At 42.6% G+C, this 22,048-nt stretch overlaps 1 protein-coding gene across 3 annotated transcripts in view; it reads left to right on the top strand.

Annotated features, from left to right (window-relative positions):
• The window catches only part of supt6h (SPT6 homolog, histone chaperone and transcription elongation factor), an 89,116-nt gene that overhangs the window by 7,580 nt on the left and 59,488 nt on the right, over positions 1-22,048 (top strand). For all 3 annotated transcript variants that reach the window (XM_070857151.1, XM_070857149.1, XM_070857150.1), the window contains exons 3-8: positions 8,272-8,442; positions 8,904-8,974; positions 13,486-13,675; positions 16,834-16,918; positions 18,796-19,072; positions 21,208-21,309. In XM_070857151.1, coding sequence (XP_070713252.1) covers positions 8,272-8,442; positions 8,904-8,974; positions 13,486-13,675; positions 16,834-16,918; positions 18,796-19,072; positions 21,208-21,309 — 896 coding nt within the window. The remainder of the gene's footprint in view (positions 1-8,271; positions 8,443-8,903; positions 8,975-13,485; positions 13,676-16,833; positions 16,919-18,795; positions 19,073-21,207; positions 21,310-22,048) is intronic.

Here is a 22,048-nt window from a genome sequence, read left to right as displayed (position 1 = left end):
TAAGATTATGCCTTTTTGTTCTGGATTCCCCACCAGAGGAAATAGTTTCTCTCTATCTACCTTATTGAATTCCATAATAATTTTAAATACCTTGATTTGATTAACTCTCAACCTTCTAAACTCACAGGAATCCAAGATAGATTATGCAACCTATCCGCATAGATGAATCCTTTCAACCCTCGTATCATTTTGGTGAATCTGCTGCGCCGCTTCCAAGGCCAATATATCTTTCTTGGTGCTCAAAAACGGAACAATAAATGTTAGTCAGGAGAACTGCCCTGCTCCTCCACTTTGAATAGTGCCACAGAATCCTTTATGTCCATATGTGCCCAGGCATTAGATTTAGCATCTAATCTGAAAGACAGCAGCTCTGACAGTGCCGCACTCATTCAGTGCTGCAGCGTAGATTATATGTTGGAGTCATGGAGTGGGCTTGAACCCACAATCTAGAGGCAAGAATGCTACCACTGACAATTGCGTATTTTTATATATAGAGAGACTGGGTAGGGAAGACAAATTCCTGCCTGGAGGACATTAGTGAAGCATTTGGGTTTTTGCGATAACTTGTTGGCTTTCGTGGTCACTTTTCTAATGCTCAGCCATAAATTAGGAGATTTTTACATAGAATGTACAGCACAGAAACAGGCCATTTTGTCCATTGCTGGTGTTTATGCTCCACACCATCAAGTCAGCATGGATTTGTGAAAGGGAAATCATGCTTGACAAATCTTCTGGAATTTTTTGAGGATGTTTCCAGTAGAGTGGATAAGGGAGAACCAGTTGATGTGGTATATTTGGACTTTCAGAAGGCGTTCGACAAGGTCCCACACAAGAGATTGATGTGCAAAGTTAGAGCACATGGGATTGGGGGTAGTGTACTGACATGGATTGAGAACTGGTTGTCAGACAGGAAGCAAAGAGTAGGAGTAAATGGGTACTTTTCAGAATGGCAGGCAGTGACTAGTGGGGTACCGCAAGGTTCTGTGCTGGGGCCCCAGCTGTTTACACTGTACATTAATGATTTAGATGAGGGGATTAAATGTAGTATCTCCAAATTTGCGGATGACACTAAGTTGGGTGGCAGTGTGAGCTGCGAGGAGGATGCTGTGAGGCTGCAGAGCGACTTGGATAGGTTAGGTGAGTGGGCAAATGCATGGCAGATGAAGTATAATGTGGATAAAAGTGAGGTTATCCACTTTGGTGGTAAAAACAGAGAGACAGACTATTATCTGAATGGTGACAGATTAGGAAAAGGGGAGGTGCAAAGAGACCTGGGTGTCATGGTACAGCAGTCATTGAAGGTTGGCATGCAGGTGCAGCAGGCGGTTAAGAAAGCAAATGGCATGTTGGCCTTCATAGCAAGGGGATTTGAGTACAGGGGCAGGGAGGTGTTGCTACAGTTGTACAGGGCATTGGTGAGGCCACACCTGGAGTATTGTGTACAGTTTTGGTCTCCTAACCTGAGGAAGGACATTCTTGCTATTGAGGGAGTGCAGCGAAGGTTCACCAGACTGATTCCCGGGATGGCGGGACTGACCTATCAAGAAAGACTGGATCAACTGGGCTTGTATTCACTGGAGTTCAGAAGAATGAGAGGGGACCTCATAGAAACATATAAAATTCTGACGGGGTTAGACAGGTTAGATGCAGGAAGAATGTTCCCAATGTTGGGGAAGTCCAGAACCAGGGGTCACAGTCTAAGGATAAGGGGTAAGCCATTTAGGACCGAGATGCGGAGGAACTTCTTCACCCAGAGAGTGGTGAACCTGTGGAATTCTCTACCACAGAAAGTTGTTGAGGCCAATTCACTAAATATATTCAAAAAGGAGTTAGATGAGGTCCTTACTGCTAGGGGGATCAAGGGGTATGGCGAGAAAGCAGGAATGGGGTACTGAAGTTGAATGTTCAGCCATGAACTCATTGAATGGCGGTGCAGGCTAGAAGGGCCGAATGGCCTACTCCTGCACCTATTTTCTATGTTTCCTCCCACCCCTCTTCATCTAACCCTATCAGCATAACCCATTCTTTTCTCTATCCTTTCTTTATCCTTTAGCTAAACATGTGTATATCTAGTTTTCCCTTTAATGCATCGATGATGTTCGCCTCAAGTCCTCCTTGTGGTAGTGAGTTCTACATTCTAACTACTGTCTGGGTAAACAATGTTTCATCTGAATTCCCTATTGGATTTGTTAGTGACTATCTTGTATTTGTGGCCCCTCGTTCTGGTCACTCCCATAAGTGGAAACATTTCTTTACGTCTACCTATGAAACCCTTCCATAATCTTAAGTACTTCAATCAGGTCACTCCTCGGCCTTCCCTTTTCTGGAGAAAAGAACCCCAGCATGTTCAAAATTTCATGGGAGGTATAACCTCAGTTCTGGTATCATCCATGTAAATCTTTTTTTGCACCTTCTCCAGTACCTCTGTATCCTTTTTATCATAGGAAGACCAGAACTCTACACAGTACTCTAATTGTGGTCTTTACTTTGTGACTGTGACAAAGGTAAACAATCTCTCCTTGTCCTTCTTGACTTATCTGAAGCCTTTGACACGGTTGACCACTCCATCCTTCTCCAATGCCTCTCCAGTCATCCAGCTGGGTGGGACAGCACTCGCCTGGTTCCATTCTTAACTATCTAATCGTAGCCAGAAAATCACCTGCAACGGCTTCTCTTCCCGCTCCTGCATCGTTATTTCTGGTTTCTCCCAAGGATCTATCCTTGGCCCCCTCCTATTTCTTAACTACATGCTGCCCCTTGGCGACATCATCCGAAAACACAGCGTCAGTTTCCACATGTACACAGAAGTGGTACCTAGCTCTACCTCACCACCACTTCTCTTGACCCCTCCACGGGCTCTAAATTGTCAGACTGTTTGTCTGATATCAAATTCTGGATGAGCAGAAATTTTCTCCAATTCAATATTGGGAAGACTGAAGCCATTGTTTTCGATCTCCGCCACCAGCTCCGTTCCCTAGCCACTGACTCTATCTCTCTCTCTTAACATCTGTCTGAGGCTGAACCACACTGTTCACAAACTTGGTGTCATATTTGACCTTGAAATGAACTTCCAACCACATATCCGCACCATAACTAAGACCATCTATTTCCATCTCCGTAACCACGCCCGTCTCCACCCTTGCCTCAGGTCATACACTGCTGAAATCCTCATTCGTGCCTTTGTTACCTCTAGATTTGACTATTCCAGTGCACTTCTGGCTGGCCTCCCACATTCTACCGCACATAAACTTGAGCTCATCCAAAACTCGGCTGCCCGTGTCCTAACTCGCACCAAGTCCCGTTCACCCATCAGACCTGTGCTCGCTGACCAACGTTGGCTCCCAGTTAAGCAATGTCTCGATTTCAAAATTCTCATCCTTGTTTTCAACTCCCTCCATGGCCTCGCCCCTCCCTATCTCTGTAACCTGCTTAAGCCCCACAATCTCCCAAGCTATATGCGCTCCTCTAACTCTGCCTTCTTGAGCATCCCTGATTATAATCGCTTAACCATTGGTGGCCATGTCTTCTCTTGCCGAGGCAGTAATCTCTGAAATTCCCTGCCTAAACCTTTCCTCCTCTCTCCCTCTCATTCCTCCTTTAAAGATGTTCCTGAAAGCCTACCTCTTTGACCAAGCTTTTGGTCACCTGCCTTAATTTCTCCTTATGTGGCAAATCATTGTCTTTAAAATACTCCTGTGAAGCGCCTTGGGATGTTTTACTACGTTAAAGGTGCTATATAAATACAAGTTGCTGTAACCAAGGTTCTATACTAGTTTAATATAGCTTCTCTGCTTTTCAGTTCTATCCCTCTAGAAATGAACCCCAGTGCTTTGTTTGCTGTTTTTATGGCATTGCTACTTTGAGTGATTTGTGAATCTGTACTCTCTCAAGGAGAATGTGACATATAAGCATTTTAGATCTGAGACATCTCGTAATGACAAAAAATACCAGATTGATCTCAGGGATCACACTATACTATTTTTTTTAAAGTATGTAAAACTTTTTAAAAGCAATCGTTTGAATCTACAGGAACATTTTCCCAGTAACAGAAAATATCTCATTGACTGTAGTTATAATGTCACTAAAATGAATTAGCCTCTAATTGAACTTACAACATTACAGAAATTAAAACTTGTTGCATTAAAGGGAGGAGATCTTAGCTTTTGTACATTACATCATATAATGCACCTATCTTCCTAAATTAACATTTCCTCAATTACTGTGTGTAGTCCCATGGGAGATCTGATAAAATATTTCCATGTTAAAATGCATATTTCTTTGGTAGGGTGGAGAGTGGTTCAAAATGTTTCTTCTAGATATATCCTATTTTTGGAAGGGTAACATTTATAATTGTACTGTTTTTTTTTCTTTACTTTTTTTACTTGTATCAAATCTGCTGAGTTCCGGCCTTTGACATTTTGGTTCCTGTGTACTTTTGTCCTCTTCCTCTACTATGAAAAAGGATACAATGTACTCAAAAGAGAGGAAGTGATACTTCATTTGTACAGAGCCTTGATCAGACATCATCTGGAGTTCTGCATTCAGTTTTGGACGCCAAACCTCAGGAAAGATCTATTGGCCTTGGAAAGGCTTCAGCGCAGATTTGCCAGAATTATATCATGGCTTAAAGGATTAATTTATGAAGGCAGGTTGCATAAACTTGTCTTGCATTTCCTTGAGTTTAGACATTTGAGGGTTGACCCAATCGAGGTGTTTAAAAAGAAAGAATTATTTGATTGGGTAAATACAGAGAGATCATTTCCTTTGGTGGGGAAATCCAGAAGAAGAGGGCATAATCTAAAAATTGGATTTAAGCCATTTGTGAAATCAGGAAGCAAAGGATAGTGGAAATTCAGAAATCGCTCCCTCAGAAGGCTGTGGCTGCTAGGCCAATTCAAATTTTTAAGACTGAGGTAACGGTAGCTACGGATATGGAACAACAAAGGGTAAATGGAGTTGATCTAATTGAATGGCAGAAAAGGCTCAGGTGGCTGAATGGCTTACTCCTGTTCCTGTGTTTGGTGTTTTCAGTTCAAGTGGACTTGGGACAGAAATTTCATATACCAGGCATCTCCACAAGTCCTGTTGGCAAAACTGTACGTCAATTGGGCCAGTATCAGTACTCCTCAAAGAAATTTTGGAAGTTTTACTGGGTAAATTTCTCTACCAACCTCTGGTTTGTTCTCCAGCTGCCTTTACTGGCACTGAGTTTAGGTCCAATAGAAATGAACTATCAATGTAAAAACAAATCAATATTTCACTTGGGGTGAGGGTGGTGAGAGTCTCCCTTCCACCCCCCCCCCCAGCACAGCAGACCCTTTCTCCCCTATTCTCGCACTACTTGGACCCCTCCCTCTGGCCTCTTATCCTCTCTAAATTTTTCCATTTCGAATTGCCGGCATGACATCGGCCATCTCGACTTCTGGTCTCCTCACTCACTCTAACCTCCCTCCCTCTGAACTTGCAGCACTCTGTTCTCTCAGATCCAACCCTAACATTGTCATTAAACCTGCTGACAAGGGTGGCACTGTTGTCATTTGGCAAACCAACCTCTGACTATGTGGAGGCTGAAGGCCAACTCTCTGACACCTCCCCCTCCACCATGACCTCACTACCAAACATTAAGCCATTGTTTCCAACACTGTCACTGATCTCATCTCCTCTGGAGATCTTCCCTCCATGGCCTCCATAGTCCCCTATCCCCACTCACCCCGTTTCTGCCTCCTTCCCAAGATCCTTCCCCCTCATGAGGGAATCTACAACTAGGGGACATAGTTTCAGAATAAAAGGTCGCCCATTTAAAACAGAAATGAGAAGCAATTTCTTCTGAGGGTCGAGAATCTTTGGAATTCTCTACCCCAGAGAGCTGTGGAGCCTGGGTCTTTGAATATATTTAAGGTGGGAATAGACAGATTTTTGAATGATACGGGAGTTGAGGTTTATGGGGAGCAGGCGTGGCAGTGGCGTTGAGGCCAGGATCAGATCAGCCATGATCTTATTGACTGGCGGAGCAGGCTCGAAGGGACAAATGGCCGACTCCTGCTCCTATTTCTTATATTCTTATCTGCAAACAAGACTGTCCTGGTAGCCCCATCGTTTCAGCCAATTCTTTCCCCACGGAACTGGTTTCTTCCTATCTCTACTCAATTTTTTTCTCCCCTTGTCCAGTCTCTCTCCACCTACATTCGCAACTCTTCTGATGCCCACCACCACTTTAACAGATTCCAATTTCCTGGCTTTTACCGTTTCCTTTTCACCATGAACGTCCAATACCTCTACAGTTCCATCCATCACCACTCTCTTCTGCCTGGTTGAATTTGTTTTCACATTGAACAACTCCTTTGACTCCACTCACCTGATGAAACGCCATCGTCCTGAAATGTTAACTCTGTTTCTCTCTCCACGGATGCTGCCTGACCTGCTGAGTAGTCACAGCATTTTCTGCTTTTATTTCATATTTCATGAACAAATTTTAAATTCTAAAAGTGAAATGCTGCAGATGCTGGAATTCTGGGGTGGGGGTGAACAGAAATACTAGAAGCACTCTGGTCAGGCAGCATCTGTGGAAGGAGGAAGATAGAGTTAACCGGTCTTATGGTCCTTTGTCAGAACTGTGAGATGTTACCAATGAAGGATTGTGTGGGGCCCTGGATAGTGGTATGGGAAGAGGTGAAAGGGCAGAAGTTCCATTCCCTACATTTGTGTGGGAAGGTGCGGGAGGAAGGAGAGCAGGTGTCGGGGGTGATGGAGAAGTACATCAGTGTATCAAGGAGCGAATACTCCTTTCAAAATGCTGGGGGTTGGGTGGGGGGGGGGTGGGTGGGTGGAGATACGTTTGACTGCACTGGAGGTGACAGAAATGGTGGTGGATGATCCGTCAAATACGGAGGCTACTAGGATGGCAGATGAGTACATTATTATTCTGGGAGGGCGGAGAAATGGTGAGGATGGAAATGCGGGAAATGGGACCGATGCTGTCGAGGGTCCTGTCTATCACTGGAGGGAAATCATTGGTTGAGGAAAATAAGAGGACATTTTAAAAGATCTGGTGAAGAAGGTGGCATAGTCACAGTGATGCTACAGAGAAATAAGAATGGAGCCCTTTACAGGAAGTTGGATCCAGGAATCAGAGAACTTGTGGTAGATATCAGTGGACCGCCTATCCCTTAAGCTGGAGATAGAGAAGTCGGTGAAGGGAAGAGTCCGAGATGGACTACATAAAGGCAATGAAGGGGTGGAAATTAGTCGCAAAATTAATGAAATTTTGCAGCTCATGGCAAGAACAAGAAGCATCACCAACAGTCATCTATGTATTGGAAGAAGAGGAAGGGAGGGGACCCGTGTAGGAATGGAATAAAGTGTTCAACATATCCTACAAAAAGGCTCCCATAGCGACACCACTTATTTGGAAGAATTGAGTGGATTTTAAGGAAAAGTTGCTCAGTATGATGAAAGTGGTGGTGAATGGAGACTGGTTAAGCTACTGTTCAAGGAAGAAGCATAGGGATCGCAGACCATCCTGGTGGGGCTGGAGGTGAAGAGGAACTGCATGTCCATAGTGCAAAGGAGATCATCAGGGGCAGGAAACTGGAATTGGTTGAAGTGGTGGCGGGCATCAGAAAAGTTACGGATGTAAGTAGGGACTGGGACAAGAGAAAGATTGAGTCACGATAAAAGAAAATAGGAAGGAGCAGGCTGAAACAATAGATGTACTGAGGCAGGCCTGTGGATCTTGGGAAGAAACGTAGAAGTGCGGTTGTGGTACTTTGAGTTTGGATATTGGAAAAATATCTATAGGAGAAGAGGTCATTGTTGATCTAGGAGATGATCCCATTCAACCTCCGGAGGGTAGAGCTGCTTCCGCCATACAACAACAGCGCCTTCCTTGTTAGCAGGTTCAATAATGATGTCAGGGTTGTGCGTGAAAGCATGGTGCGCTGCAAGTTCAGAGAGACACCGATTTGAGTGAGTCAGTGGGGGAAGTGGAGAAACTACCGGCCAATGCTACACCTTGTCAATAAAAAGATTGAGAGCAGGTAGCGGGGATGGGGTTAAAATGGAGCAGGATCCCTGAAGACTGGAGACAGGGTCCACTGTACAGTGGGAAGCCTCCTGGCCAAAAAAGTGGGCACAGTGGTGAAGTTGGCAGAAGAAGAGCTTATCATGTCAAACTCTTAAGTCTTATACTTGGTTTAATGAGCTATAGCTCCAGTTTTAGGAGCTAAGTATCATTTTCAAGATGCTTATAAATTTTTGTGTTCACCCCTACAGAGGAGGAGGAAGATGAAAATGCGGATGACCAGGATGAGCAGGGAAATTTAAAGGACTTCATTAATGATGATTTAGAAGACGACGAGGAGGAGGAAGAGGGGGATGATGACGATGCAGGCAGCGAAGGTTCTGGAGGTTCAGACGCTATCGCTAAGAAAAGAAAGCGTAAAAGTCAGTTTTAAAATCAATTATTTTTCTATGGTAGAAATTCAGAGACTACAAGGCTAAGACATTGATATGTTTCTTTCTTGCTAATACTTGTAACACATTTGCTTGACTCAGGGTTCACACTCTTCTGGAGAATTTTAAAGTAGAGAATTAAAAAAAAATATATCTACTGTAAAGATTCCTCCTTTGAAAAATGTCTGCAAATATTGTCTTGTAATCTATACATTCTTGATTATAATAACCATTTTGATGGCAGTCAGACGGTCAACACCCTCAAGGTTTTCACAAGGGACTGTAATGTACTTTTGTGCAGGAGAAAACAGAATGTCAAACTATGAGTAGATATTAGTGAATATTCTGCTGAAACAACATTTTTTTAATAATCTTAATGAATCATAGAAACATTCTAATATTTTAGAGACTCCATGCTATGCAAATATTAATTATTTTCTTACTGTGTGCAGCTTATGATGACAGGCTGGAAGATGATGATTTTGACCTAATTGAGGAAAACCTGGGTGTCAAAGTCAAACGGGTAAAGCTAATTCTTTTGGTTTAACTGAAAACTATCTGGTAATCCAGAATGTAGTATCTAATCAAAAAGTAGTCGAATTTTGTTTATCAAAAGAAAAATACTGTATTAATTACTTCCAATGTATGTTGAAACGCCACAAATGTTCAATAGAAATAAATATTACGCCAGCTTTGTCATCAGGGCTTCAACAAAGCATAATGGTGCGTGATGTTCCTGTTAAGCTGCACAGCTGCTCACCAGCCTTTCAATGGGAATAACTGCACATGCGCAAAGATTTGAATGGGCCGCGCAACCAGTTAAAGAGCCCATGCACAGGGAAAAAATAATTACAGGGAACATTGATGGTGCGCCTTTGAATTTTTTCGCATCATGTATATTTGAAATTTGTATTGCTTCAGTTTCCATTGGTACAGTTACAGATTTTGGGCTCAATTTTCCCCAAAGCTTTTTTTTGGCGGACTTGAAGAGTTACGCCTGTTTTTTTGGGGCCCCAAGTACACTCCCAAAAAATGTTCTAAATTTCCCCGTGGATTTCTTCATTTTGGCGTGGTCTAAACTGTCCTTTTAGTTTTCGGGGTGGAGCCTTGATCTGCGCCAAAAAGATCAGGTTGCCATGGTAACCTGGGACACAATGCGAACTGAGGCTGTAAAGTGAAACATACAGCCAGCTCCCAACACATTAAAACACATTGCAGCAACTTAAAAACACCTTAAAATATATTGCAGCAACTTAACTCAATTATTAAAGCCGGTCCTGCTCCCCTAGCCCTGGCCGAAGGGCTTGCTGGTGCGCCCCCCAAGCCCCGAGTGCCTTGCCGGTCCCGGACCCCTAGCCCTGGCCGAAGGGCTTGCCGGTCCGCTCCCCCACCCGACCCTGGCCCAGAGTGCCTTGCGGTCTGCTCCCTAGCCCAGGCCGGGTGGCCTCCCGGTCCGCTCCCCAGGCTGAATGGCCTCCTCCCTCCTAGTCCCTGCACCTAACTACACCCAAAAACTTCACCCCGCCTCTCTCTCCCTCCCCCCACCTCTCTCTCCCCCTCTCTCTTACCTTTCCTGCCGCTGCTGTTCGGGCATTGCTGCATTTACCTTCGCCGATTTCCTTACCTGTGCCGATTTCTTTAACTCTCCAGAAGGTTTTTCTGCAGAGGCCACATACGCTGGCCGAAGCAGAACTGGAGTAACTCTGAGCAAACTTGCCTAAGTGGCCAGAATTGGTACGGGTGGCAGGTTATGCCCTCTTTGGCTGAAAAAAAAACGTACCTAAAAAATTCATAACTAACTGAGATATGCTGGTGCAAATTGATTAGGGAAACTACTTTTTTAAACGTAGGCTAAAAAAAGCAGTCTGCTTAAAAAAAAAACGGCACAAATCACTGCGGAAAATTAAGCCCTTTGTCTGGCTTAATTTGGGTTGCAATTCGAGAAAAGCATTTTGAACTATGCAGCACCAGGGTTGGTGAGCTATTGATAGTTACAGGTCTGTCCCCATCGGTGGTGGGTACAATTTGAGATGAATTAAGAGTATCACACAAGCATAAGTTATACCATTAGCTTAGGTGAATACCTTCCTATAAGTATGTTGGTGACCAGTGTTAAAGTGAAGCAATTTTTCTGTACAATTGGAAGTGATCTGTGCAGAATTGAAGCTCAGAAAACCTCAGTTAGAATCTTGAAAAACCAACTTGGCAAAGCATTATGAATAATTGGATTTTTTTTGCATCAAGCTGGCATAGATTAAATGCCAGAGTTTTGATTGGATGCTCACGCAACATTTAACGAGTCAAATTTTAATTAAATTGAATAAAATCTTGAGAAGAGAGCTGTGCCTAAATTCTGTAATTATAGTGAGATTTTAGATACGCTTTGATAAGCCCAAAATAATTAGAGGGTTTCAGTAAAGTTTTAACATAATTCAGTGGAATCTTCTTTCAATCAATTATAACCAATCTGGATGTCGAACTCGCAAGGCCTCGCTATTGTACTCTCTCCTCTGCAGCTGTCTGTCTGTTAGTCTTTCATTCAGCTGTTCCCTTGTTCAGTCCCAACTGACTCCACTTTGGGCTTTCCATGTGGACTTTATTCATTTGGAACTACTCTGTCTGCTTTAGAGTACCAGTTACTCAAATACCTATATCTACCCTGCCCACCACAATCTTCTCACGATAAGACACATTTACAGGAGAAAAATGGCCACTGCCCTTGGCTATTCAGACCGCGAGCTGAATGGCCAAGTTATATGTGACAGCTGTCCTCTGCCAATTTGATCTGTATTTTGGAATTTTACACTCTCAAATTATTAAAATACATAAAATTGCTTCAGAAAAGAAATTGTAAATTTATATTTTGTAAGTGTAGAATGATATGAACATATGGAGTGATGGGCAGCAAAAGACTATCTGGCCCATCACAGTTGTGATGCCTAAAGCCTCATGCTTAGACACCACCTACCCACCAGTAGCCATGTAATCTCCTGGAAGATGCAAGATATTAGATTCAAATCTAGGGGTGATAATTCTGGAAAATACCTCTTCAACCCCTTTACCTGAGATCACTTGTATTACCCAATTCTTTGAAGTAACGGAAAGGGTTGATGAGGGTAATACAGTTGATGTGCATATGGACTACCAAAAGACTTTTGACTAAGTACCACATAATGGACTTGTTAACAAAATTGGGACTAATGGGACAGTGGCAGCTTGGGTACAAAATTGGCTACGAATTGACAGAGTAGTGGTGAATGGTTGTTTTTCAGACTGGAGGGAGATATACAGTGGTGTCCCCAGGGGCCGGCATTAGGACCACTGCTCTTTTTGATATATATTAATGACCTGGACTTGGGTATACAGGGCATCATTTCAAAGTTTGCAGATGACACGAAACTCAGAAATGCAGTTAACAGTGACGAGGATAGTAACAGACTTCAGGAGGTGAAATGGGCAGACACATGGCAGATAAAATTTAACACAAGTGTGAAGTGATACATTTGGTAGGAAGAGTAAAGAGAGGCAATATCAACTAAATGTTAAGGGAGTGCAGGAACAGATGCACCTGCGGGTGTATGTACACAAATCTTTGAAGATGGCAGGACAAGTTGAGATGACTGATAAAGCATATGGAATCCTTGGCTTTATTAATAGAGGAATAGAGTACAAAAGCAAGGGAGTAATGCTAAACCTTTATAAGACACTGATTAGGCCTCAGCTGAAGTACTGTGTTCAATTCTGGGCACCACACTTTAGGAATGATATCAAGGCCTTGTAGAGAGTGCAGAAGAGACTTACTAGAATGGTACCAGGGATGAGGGGCTTCAGTATGTGGAGAGATGGGAGAAACTGGGGTTGTTCTCCTTACAGCAGAGAAGATTTGATAGTGGTGTTGAAAATCATGAACAGTTTTGTTAGAATAAATGTAAAAACTGTTTCTGGTGGCAGAAGGATCGGTAACCAGAGGACACAAATTTAATGTGATTGGCAAAAGAACAAGATGCGACATGAGGAAACATTTTTTTACGCAGTGCGTCACTGTTATCTGGAATGTACTGCCGAAAAGGGCGATGGAAGCAGATTCGATAGTAACTTTCCAAAGGGAATTGGATAAATATTTGATGGGGAAAAAAATTGCATGGCTATGGGGAAAGAGCAGGGGAGTGGTACTAATTGGATAGCTCATTCAAAGATCCGGCACAGGTATAGTGGGCCGAATGGCCTCCTTCTGTGCTGTATCATTCTATGATTCACCTACTCTTTTATAAGACAGGATCTCCACCCCAGCTAGGAGACGGTCCAGCTTTTTTGAAGGTGTGCCAAGAGTCAGCATTCGCGGCACAAAGTGCCAACTTGTTTCAAAGATCTACTATCTTTAGGAAATAAAAGAGCCGCCTAACAGCTTACCTAGCCCTACCCTTGCATAACTTATACCCGAATGATCCCTGGTCTTCCCTAATGTTACCAAATTAAAATAATCTATCAATAGGAATACGGTCTAGTTCTACAATGATTTTATATACCTCAAATTTCCCCCAAAGTCTAGGCATATCAAAGTGAATGGACCCAGCATTTTAAGCCTCTGCGGACCTACGGTTTTTAAGCTGGGAATCATTCTTGTGACCCTCCTCTGAACCTTTTCCATAGCCTCTGTATCGCACACCATTCGAAATATTCTAAATGCGGCCTAACCATGGTGAAAGACATTGCACCAAATTAAACTCCGTCCCGGATTTTTTTAATTGAACAATTAGAGTACAAGAACCTATGCCAAGACTCTCTCATTTTCCCAATTTCATTTTAAAATGAAATGTGTTGACAACCAGGCTAGCTATGTAATCCAAAAAATATTTGACCTTTTTTACGATTTACCATGGTACTTCATTTTAAGTAGAATGGTGAAGACATTCAAGCAACTGTTTTGTCTGACTGCCTCTTTGATGCTGCCTGTCCCATTTCAAGCTTATCAGAAATGAATTGATCTGTAGTAGTTCAATTTCATAAGTTGATTAATAACTCATTATTTTGCAGCAAAAATTCCGGCGTGTGAAAAAAGTATCTGACGATGAAGATGAAGAGGAAGAAGAAACTGTTAAGAAGGGACATGAAAAAGAGGCTATTGCTGATGAGCTTTTCCCAGAGTTTGAAGGGGAGGAAGGAGAGCAGGTCGAAGCACCAGTCACAGCTCCCGAGGAAGAGGAGGAGGAAGAGGAGGAGTCAGGTATGTTTGGGTCTACCACAATTAGGACACAATGCAGGCATTAAGAATGGAAGCCCGTTGACATTAGGGAATGAGCAGAAGATTCAGATTTTTTGTGTTAATCGTGAGAGCTCTCAAAATCCAAATTTACATTTTATTTTTTGCATTCTCCATACTGAATGACTTGTACAGCTGTGTGGTCCATTCATATTTTTGGGTTCTACATGAGGGTAAATTAATCCTGACTGAAAAGAAAGTGACCTGAGAATGTGACAGCACCAATACTGTGAAATGACAAATCCCATTTTCTCATGATTTGTCACCTAAATCTGGATGGCTGCTAAAAACAATTTCTGCAGACTCAAAAATTACTACTATCCATACTTGGCATGCTGTACCTTATTTACTGTAGAAATAGACATTGAATTCATATGGATTTTGAATACATTTTACACCCTATTCTGTTTGGTTCAGAAAACAAACTTGTTTGTTCAATTTTAGACATTTTAGTTCCAAAGGGATAAGGTGTCATCTGTGGCTCAGTTTGTAGCACTCTCGCCTCATAGAACTATGAATTTGATCGATGGTCTGATTGTGCAGATCACTTTCATGCAGCTATAAGTATGGTGATTTCCATAAGTAGCACTCTTGCCTCTCAGTCCAAAGGTTGTGGGTTCAAGTCCCACTCCAGAGACTTGAGCACAAAATCTAGTCTGACACTCCCAGTGCAGTACTGAGTAAGCGCTGCATTGTCGGAGGTGCCGTCTTTCGGATGAGACGTTAAACCAAGGCCCTGTCTGCCTGGGAGTGTATGAATATTTGCAGGAGATCCCGGGTTACCGAGGAGAGCTCATTGCCGGCGGTTACCGAGGGGAGCTCATTGCTGGCGGTTGGTCCAGTTACTGAGAGGGAGCTGATTGCAGCCAGTTGGCCTGGTTACTGAGGGGGAGCTTTGTGTGAGGCGTGTTAGTTCCCGAGTCTCTCAGCCAGTGTGTGTTAGCCGGACTCCGATCAGATTTAATATTTTTCATTTATTTCCTTACAATGGATTTTGCATTAGTGCCTGTTCCTAAGCGACAGACACAAACTGGAGGATGTAATTTGCCAAAAGGAGCCTCGCTCCACCTGAAGTGAGAGATACAATAACATTGTGTCTGGTGGGGAAGGAACTTGATATCTGCTCTGTATAGCGATTGTGTTCACAAGTGCATGAGGGAGAACGGAATAGTAGGCTAGAAAGGAGAAAACTGAGGGTGATCTGATCGAAGTCTTTAAAATTATGAAGGGATTTGATAGAGTAGACTTAAAGATGTTCCACTTGTAGGGCCCAAGTTTCCACACGATAAAAAACGGGCGCCCCTCCGAGCTGGGCGCCCGTTTTTCGCGCCTAAAACGGCGCCTGAAAAAAAACTTGCGATTCTGGAGAGCCCTGCAGCTCCTTGTCTGTTTGTCGCGGCGCCCAGGGGGGCGGAGCCTACACTCGCGCCTATTTTGTAAGTGGGTGGGGGCGGGTACTATTTAAATGAGTTTTTTTCCTGCCGGCAACGCTGCGCGTGCACGTTGGAGCGTTCGCGCATGCACAGTGTGAAGGAAACATTGGCACTCGGCCATTTTTGTAGTTCTTTGTAGCTGTTTAGTTTTTGAACATTTTTTAATAAAAGCACATTGCCATCAGCACATCAGCACTGAGAAGGCTGCAGGAAGCCTCAAAGTTGAGGCAGCCGTTTCCCGACGACCTCCCCCTTTTGCCGTCGGGAAATGGCTCCTCAATTTCTGAGGCTTCCTGCAGCCTTCTGTCTCCCCTCTCTCCCTCCCTCCTGCCTGCCCGCTCGCCCACTGGCCGTGTGGAACGGCTTCCCCCCCCCCCCGCATTCGGTCAGCAGTCGGTTCCCTCCCGCCTGCCCGCCGGCCATGTGGAACGGCTTCCTCCCCCCCTCCGCGTTCAATCGGCGGTCGGTTCCCTCCCGCATTCGGGAACGGCTGTCTCGTTTTGTGAGGCTTGCTGCAGCATTCTTCCTGGCTAAAGCACTTTCACACAGGTAGGAAGATGGTTTATTTAATCTTTTCTTTGCTGATAAATTTTTATTCAGGTTGGATTTATTTGTTATAATATTTGTATAAGTATAAATAAGGATTTATTGTAGAATTTAATGACTTCCCTTTCCCCCCCCCCCCCCCCCCCCCACCTCGTTCTGGACGCCTAATTTGTAACCTGCACCTGATTTTTTAATGTGTAGAACAGGTTTTTTCAGTTCTACAAAAATCTTCACTTGCTCCATTCTAAGTTAGTTTGGAGTACGTTTTCACTGTGGAAACTTTCAAATCAGGCATGAGTGGCCGGACACGCCCCCTTTTGAAGAAAAAATTCTGTTCCAAAGTAGAACTGTTCTAACTGACTAGAACTGCAGAAAAAAAAATGTGGAGAATTGCGATTTCTAAGATAGTCCGTTCTCCACCAGTTGCTCCTAAAAATCAGGCGCAAATCATGTGGAAACTTGGGCCCGTAGGGTTCATAAATATAGGATAGTCATCAATAGATCCAATAAAGAATTCAGGAAAAACTTCTTTACCCAGAGTGGTTAGAATGTGGAACTTGCTACAAGAAGTAGTTGAGGTGAATAGGATGGATGCATTTAAGGGGAAGCTAGATAAATACATGAGGGAGAAAGAAATAGAAGGACATGTTGATAGGGTTGGATGAATTAAGGTGGGAGGAAGCTAGTGTGGAGCATAAACCCTGGCATAGACCAATTGGGCCAAATGGCCTGTTTCTTTACTATAATTTCTATATAATTCTACATACTGAAATTGTGTTTCATTAGCCAACAGATGAGGATAAAAATGACCGAGCTTACCTTGCAATAGTTTCTCCCCCTGCCCCCGACCTGACTTTAGTCTACCATTTGAGTACTCAGTCAACAAAATGTTCTATTGTAATTGTTTCCTAATTAGATACTGTTGGTATCGACAGATCAATAAACCTCGTTGCAATGGCACATTGTGTTTCTGCTTTTGCATAAATGTAAAACATAATTGTCATTGACAGTTATCACTGAACTAAAGCCGGATTCACACCCTGAGGTATATCAGACTGTCCTCTGTATAAACAAAACCTGTATTACAAGAATCGAGGAACAAAAATGTGGATACTTTTTAAACTGATTTTGCACTTAATGCAGATATTGATGACTTCATTGTTGATGATGATGGGCAGCCACTCAAGAAACCAAAATGGAAGAGAAAGTTCCCAGGATACACAGATGCGTAAGTAATGTTTGATAACAGATAATGAATTATAAGCTACCCAGCATTTTCTGTTGTATTAAGACACCACCTGGTAACTAACTGAAGGAAAATTGCTAAATGTTTAATTATTTTGTTTCTTATTGGGTAAGTTTAAACACCAACATACATAACAAAGCAAAGTTGCTGTAATGTAACCCTTTCTACAGCTCTGCTCCATACAGTTCTCAAGCTTTTAACATAAGATTAACCAGAAAATATGTCATGGGGAGAAAAAAATTGTATCTTTATCTGCATTTAAATCTGGTTCCTGGTGGAGTTTCAAGTTACATATTCAAATCCCACAATCTCATAATTACTGTAGCATCATTGCATTAATGCATTTTGCTACGCACATTGGGCCATAATTTGTGGCCCCTGCAGGCGAGTATGAGGTGCGCACGCGCCCGTAGGTGCCGCGCAAGTTCTGGGTTTTCGCGCGCCAGGAAAAGGGCATCCGCAGTTGTCCAACTTCTGCCCAGCGAATGCCCATGAAATTCTTATGTCTGGTAATGCGGAAGGCCTGCTTTTTTTTTAAACCAGTGTAAGAGTTTGATAACTTTTTTTTTAATCACTTATACATTAAAAAACCTGAACAACAATAAGTTTATTTTTAGCCAGTTTAAAACATGTAAACTTATTTTTCAAAAAATTAAATTTTTATTTTAAGTATAAATATGTAATAGTTTTTTTTAAATTTATTTGATGTATTGATGTATTTTTGGGATTATTCCCATTCAAACTTAAGGGAATTCCGTACATATGGGATCCCCATAAGCATGAATGGGGATTGCTGCTTTTTATTGGTTGGGCCGGCCCATGTAATCCCAGAGGTGCTTGCAAACCGCCTGCACCCCTGGGATATGTGGGCTGTATCCACGGGTACATGGAGCGGACTGTGAATCTACAAACCTCCCGGGCCACTAGGTACACGCACATTTTATTTCATTATGGGAAACCTCCGATCGGAAATTCAGGGCCAATGTATATTTAAGTGATTTCCTATACACGTCAGGTTAGTTTTATACAGCAGTTTGACAGAATTCAGTCTAAACAGGAAGTTCCCATATGCTGTTGTTTCAAGATATATGTTCCTCTGAGTCATACAAGTAAATAAAAGTAACAAATTATGAAGGGAAACAAGATGAGAACATTTTAGCTTCTAAATAAAACGTACGTAACTTTCCTCAAGCCTTGAAGCCTTGAACTTTAGGTATGATATTTTGTAACCTAGCTTCAGAAAATATTTTGTATTGAGGCTTCTGTGATGGGAGATTATACAAACAGGACTCCGAAATAGCAACTAAGTTTCAGAAAGCAGAGATTAGTTGTATTTGTGTTAGTATTGTAGTTGTAATGGTAAGTCTGTTAAAATGATATTGTCACAATTCAAAATCTGGTGTCTGTCTCTTCTAACATGACCCTTTAGCCACTTGTATACTGGCAGTCATTAGAGGTTAGGATAGGGAACCAAAGGCTCTGTCTAAGAATTTTAAGTCCTCTTTTGAAATTAGAGTGAGCGAATGTGTTTTTAAAAAAAAATCTAGACTACCTATATCAACATGAGTGTAAAAGTAACTTTTGATTCTGATAAGTTATTTGAAGCAGTTTGCAATGACCTACAAGTGGTTTCATTGCAAGTGGGATGATGTGGCCATCAAGATTGTGGACCATTATATTGAGAAATTATTCTAGAAAGAACAAACGGGGTTCATCATATTTGCATAGCATTTATGGCCGCCTAGATTAGATCGTTTGGTTATCTTTCCTTCTCGTGAGTGAGATGAAAGTGTTGTTTTACCCAGTGGAAACCTTAAACAGTACTATCTATCTACAGTGTGATGTCATTCTCATTGCAGTGCGCTTCAAGAAGCTCAGGAGATCTTCGGAGTAGATTTCGATTATGATGAGTTTGAAAAATATAATGAGTATGATGAGGAACTGGAGGATGAATATGAGTTTGAAGATGAAGAATTAGGAGAAGGCGAAACGAGGGTTCGCCCAAAGAAAACTGCCAAAAAACGTGTCAGCCGCCGTAGTATCTTTGAGATCTATGAGCCTAGTGAGCTGGAGAGCAGCCACCTCACAGACCAGGACAATGAAATCCGAGTTACAGACATGCCGGAGAGATTCCAGGTTGGTGCAGCATTTTGAAGGAAGGGGGCCATGGGCTTTAAGTTTAGGTTTTATAAAAGGTTCAGGAAAACTTTTAAAGTTTCAAAAGTGGGTAAAATTTTGGTTGATTTCTGAAACAGAAGAACCACATCGTTATCATTGTGATCACATGGACTAACACATTATCTTTCAATTGGATAAGCTTCAGTTCAGATTTATTCAATTTGACTGGGGAGGGGGAAAGTGAGTTACAAATGCATTGCTCTGATTGCTTGATAAACAAAGTGAAACTCCCATGGCAATGCCTGAAAACAGGACTCGAGGGTTTAAAATTTCACTTAGATGAGTTACTCATTTATTATTTTAGATTTTTACAAAACAGCAATCTAAATCACTAGATGATTTATAAATACATTATAAACCTGTAGTGTCTAGTTTCTGTATTGAGTATATTTGCATGTCATGCCAGCATTGTGACAGAGTTGAATACTGCAACTCTGTTTTATCCTAAACTGTGCAGCACAAAATTTTAATTTTTTGAAGTTATTATTCACTCATTGGATAATGTATTATTGTCTTACTAAAATATTTTATTTACATTTTGTCATATTAAATATCTCTTTCTAATTTGACTTCCTAATAAATTTAATAAACAATACATAATAGGCTGTGGATTTATCAACAGCCACACTTGATTTTCCATTCTATGGTTAGCAATTAAAGTTGACCTTCTCTCAGGCTACAATCCTACCAGTTTTTGCTCCTGTCTGTGTTCTTATTTAATAACAAAACTTGAGTCAGTGATTGGCAGCAAGACTGAATGTGAAGTTGATTTCAGGTCCTGAACACTCTAGGTTAGGAGTCTGACACGACTGCTCTTCCATCAGAACTACAGATTGACTCTTAATTCCCTCTGAGGTTGTCTTGCAAGCCAGCCTGATGTTTTTAAAAAAAAGAGCTGCATAATTGAATAATTATTTTGGATGATTGGGCAATTGGATGGACCAATTGGCAATGACTCCTCAATATAAGACTATGGCATTCTCAACCCATTCGAAATTCCTCACTAACATCTCCGAGTAGGTGCTCAAGTTTGCAAAGCTCTCCCAACAGACAAGTTAAACAACAGCCTTCTCAGAATTATATCTATCTGCCAACATCCTGGGCTCTTGGGTATGTCCAAGACCAACCAGATCAACTTACCAAAGGTGGGGGCACAGTGAGACATTGGGTGGAACTGATCCTAAGAGAACTGAACATTGATCCTGAACCTTTCAGTCTCATGGCCTCAGGTCAAGCAAGGTCAAGGATCACCATCTAATGCCCCCTTTCAACTGAAAAGCAGTGCTCCTCCATGTTGAAGATCACCTAGTGGAATACTCTGAGAGAAGCAAGGGCACAGAATGTACGGAGTTGGGATCGATGCCCACCAGCAAGAGTGGCTCAGTAGTACCACGACTGGCAAAGTCCAGAAGGACACGGCTACCAGACTGGGCCTGCGCCAAGTGATGAGAAAACCAAGGAAGTAACCTGCTTGTCTTTGTTCTCACCAACCTATCTGTGGCAGACACATCTGTTCTTGGTAGAAGTGACTTCCGGACAGTCCTTGTGAAGACAGTCTCATCTCCACCATGAGTAGATCTTTTATCATGCAGTGTGGCATTACCACTGCTAAATGGGACAAATTAAGGACAGATCTAGCAGCTTAATTCCCCAAAGTTATTTTGCCAGCACTTCCCCTATTCTTGCGACCTAGACTCGGGAAGAACAAGAGCAGTAATGGGACACCATCACCTTCAAATTCTGCGCCAAGTAGCATGTCATTCTGTCTTGGACATATATCGCCCTTCCTTCATCGTCGCTAAGTCAGTATCCTAGAATTCCCTACCTAACACCATCACAGCAGTGGTTCAAAGAGAAGGTCCACCACCAGCTCGCATGGCAAGTAGGGATGGGCAATAAATGAAGCCTTGCCAGAGTCTCTCACATACTGAGAAGACATTTTTTAAAGTCCCTGAGGTTCATTTCTTGGTAATTGTGTAGTATATAATCCTAATTGATCATATGGTAAATATTTAAGGGAATGGCTGTAACCTGTTAATGCAACCATGTAAAGTAATGGTCAAAACCCCTTGATGTAAATTCTCTTTCAACAGCTTCGTGCCATTCCAGTCAAACCAGCTGAAGATGATGAGCTAGAGGAAGAGGCCGAGTGGATTTACAGAAATGCTTTCTCAACACCTTCCATTTCTTTACAGGTTCGAGTCCAGATTCATTTTCCAAGTACTCAAAAGATGTTTCGTTGTTTAAAAATATCATGTAACGGTATGGCTAGCAAACGGTAGTGAATGTATAGTGTGAGGAGTTACTACTTTCTTTGGTATTTTTATAAGGTTGCTGAGATTGCTGTCGGGATAACCTCGGCTCTGGCTGGTTGAATGACTCTCTTCCCTCACCTCAAAATACAATGAAGATAAATGCATGCCCCAATACTAGCATTTCAGTGGAACAAACGAGAGGGTGTTTTCCTCCATTCCCAGGTGCAGCAAGAATGAAATAGCAGAAACCCCTTTTTCTAGTCGACGCTGACCTGGAATATTCAGAGGAATCCCAAAATAGTCAGGACTCTCACTGGGCCTGCATCAGGACACTTCTGCTTCACTTCCACAAGCAAGCCTTTAAGGCACCCAAATGAAGAGATGCCCCAATGAATTGGTTGTGGCACTTGCAACGGAACCCTCGAGTCAGAGCATCTGCAAGGTTCCAGAAGGACCCTGAAGATGTTCGGAGGCAGCCAACATCTAGGATTCCATCCCTGCTCTTCGCGTGACCTTTGGGCCTCATGATTTTTTTGGCTGCTATGGTTCAGCTGCAGTTTGAAGGCTGCAGTGCCAGCAGCCTACATCTGTGCTCTTATTTCCAACCCTGCCCCCAGCGCAAAGCCCACCTTGGGGGGGTGGGGGGAGGGGGAGGAGGTGGAAGTGGAAGCGGAAGCGT

This window comes from Pristiophorus japonicus, chromosome 16, assembly GCF_044704955.1.
Source record: "Pristiophorus japonicus isolate sPriJap1 chromosome 16, sPriJap1.hap1, whole genome shotgun sequence".
Lineage (NCBI taxonomy): Eukaryota > Metazoa > Chordata > Chondrichthyes > Pristiophoridae > Pristiophorus > Pristiophorus japonicus.
Note: the sequence above shows the minus strand (reverse complement) of the source record. Positions and strands in the feature narration are given on the sequence as shown.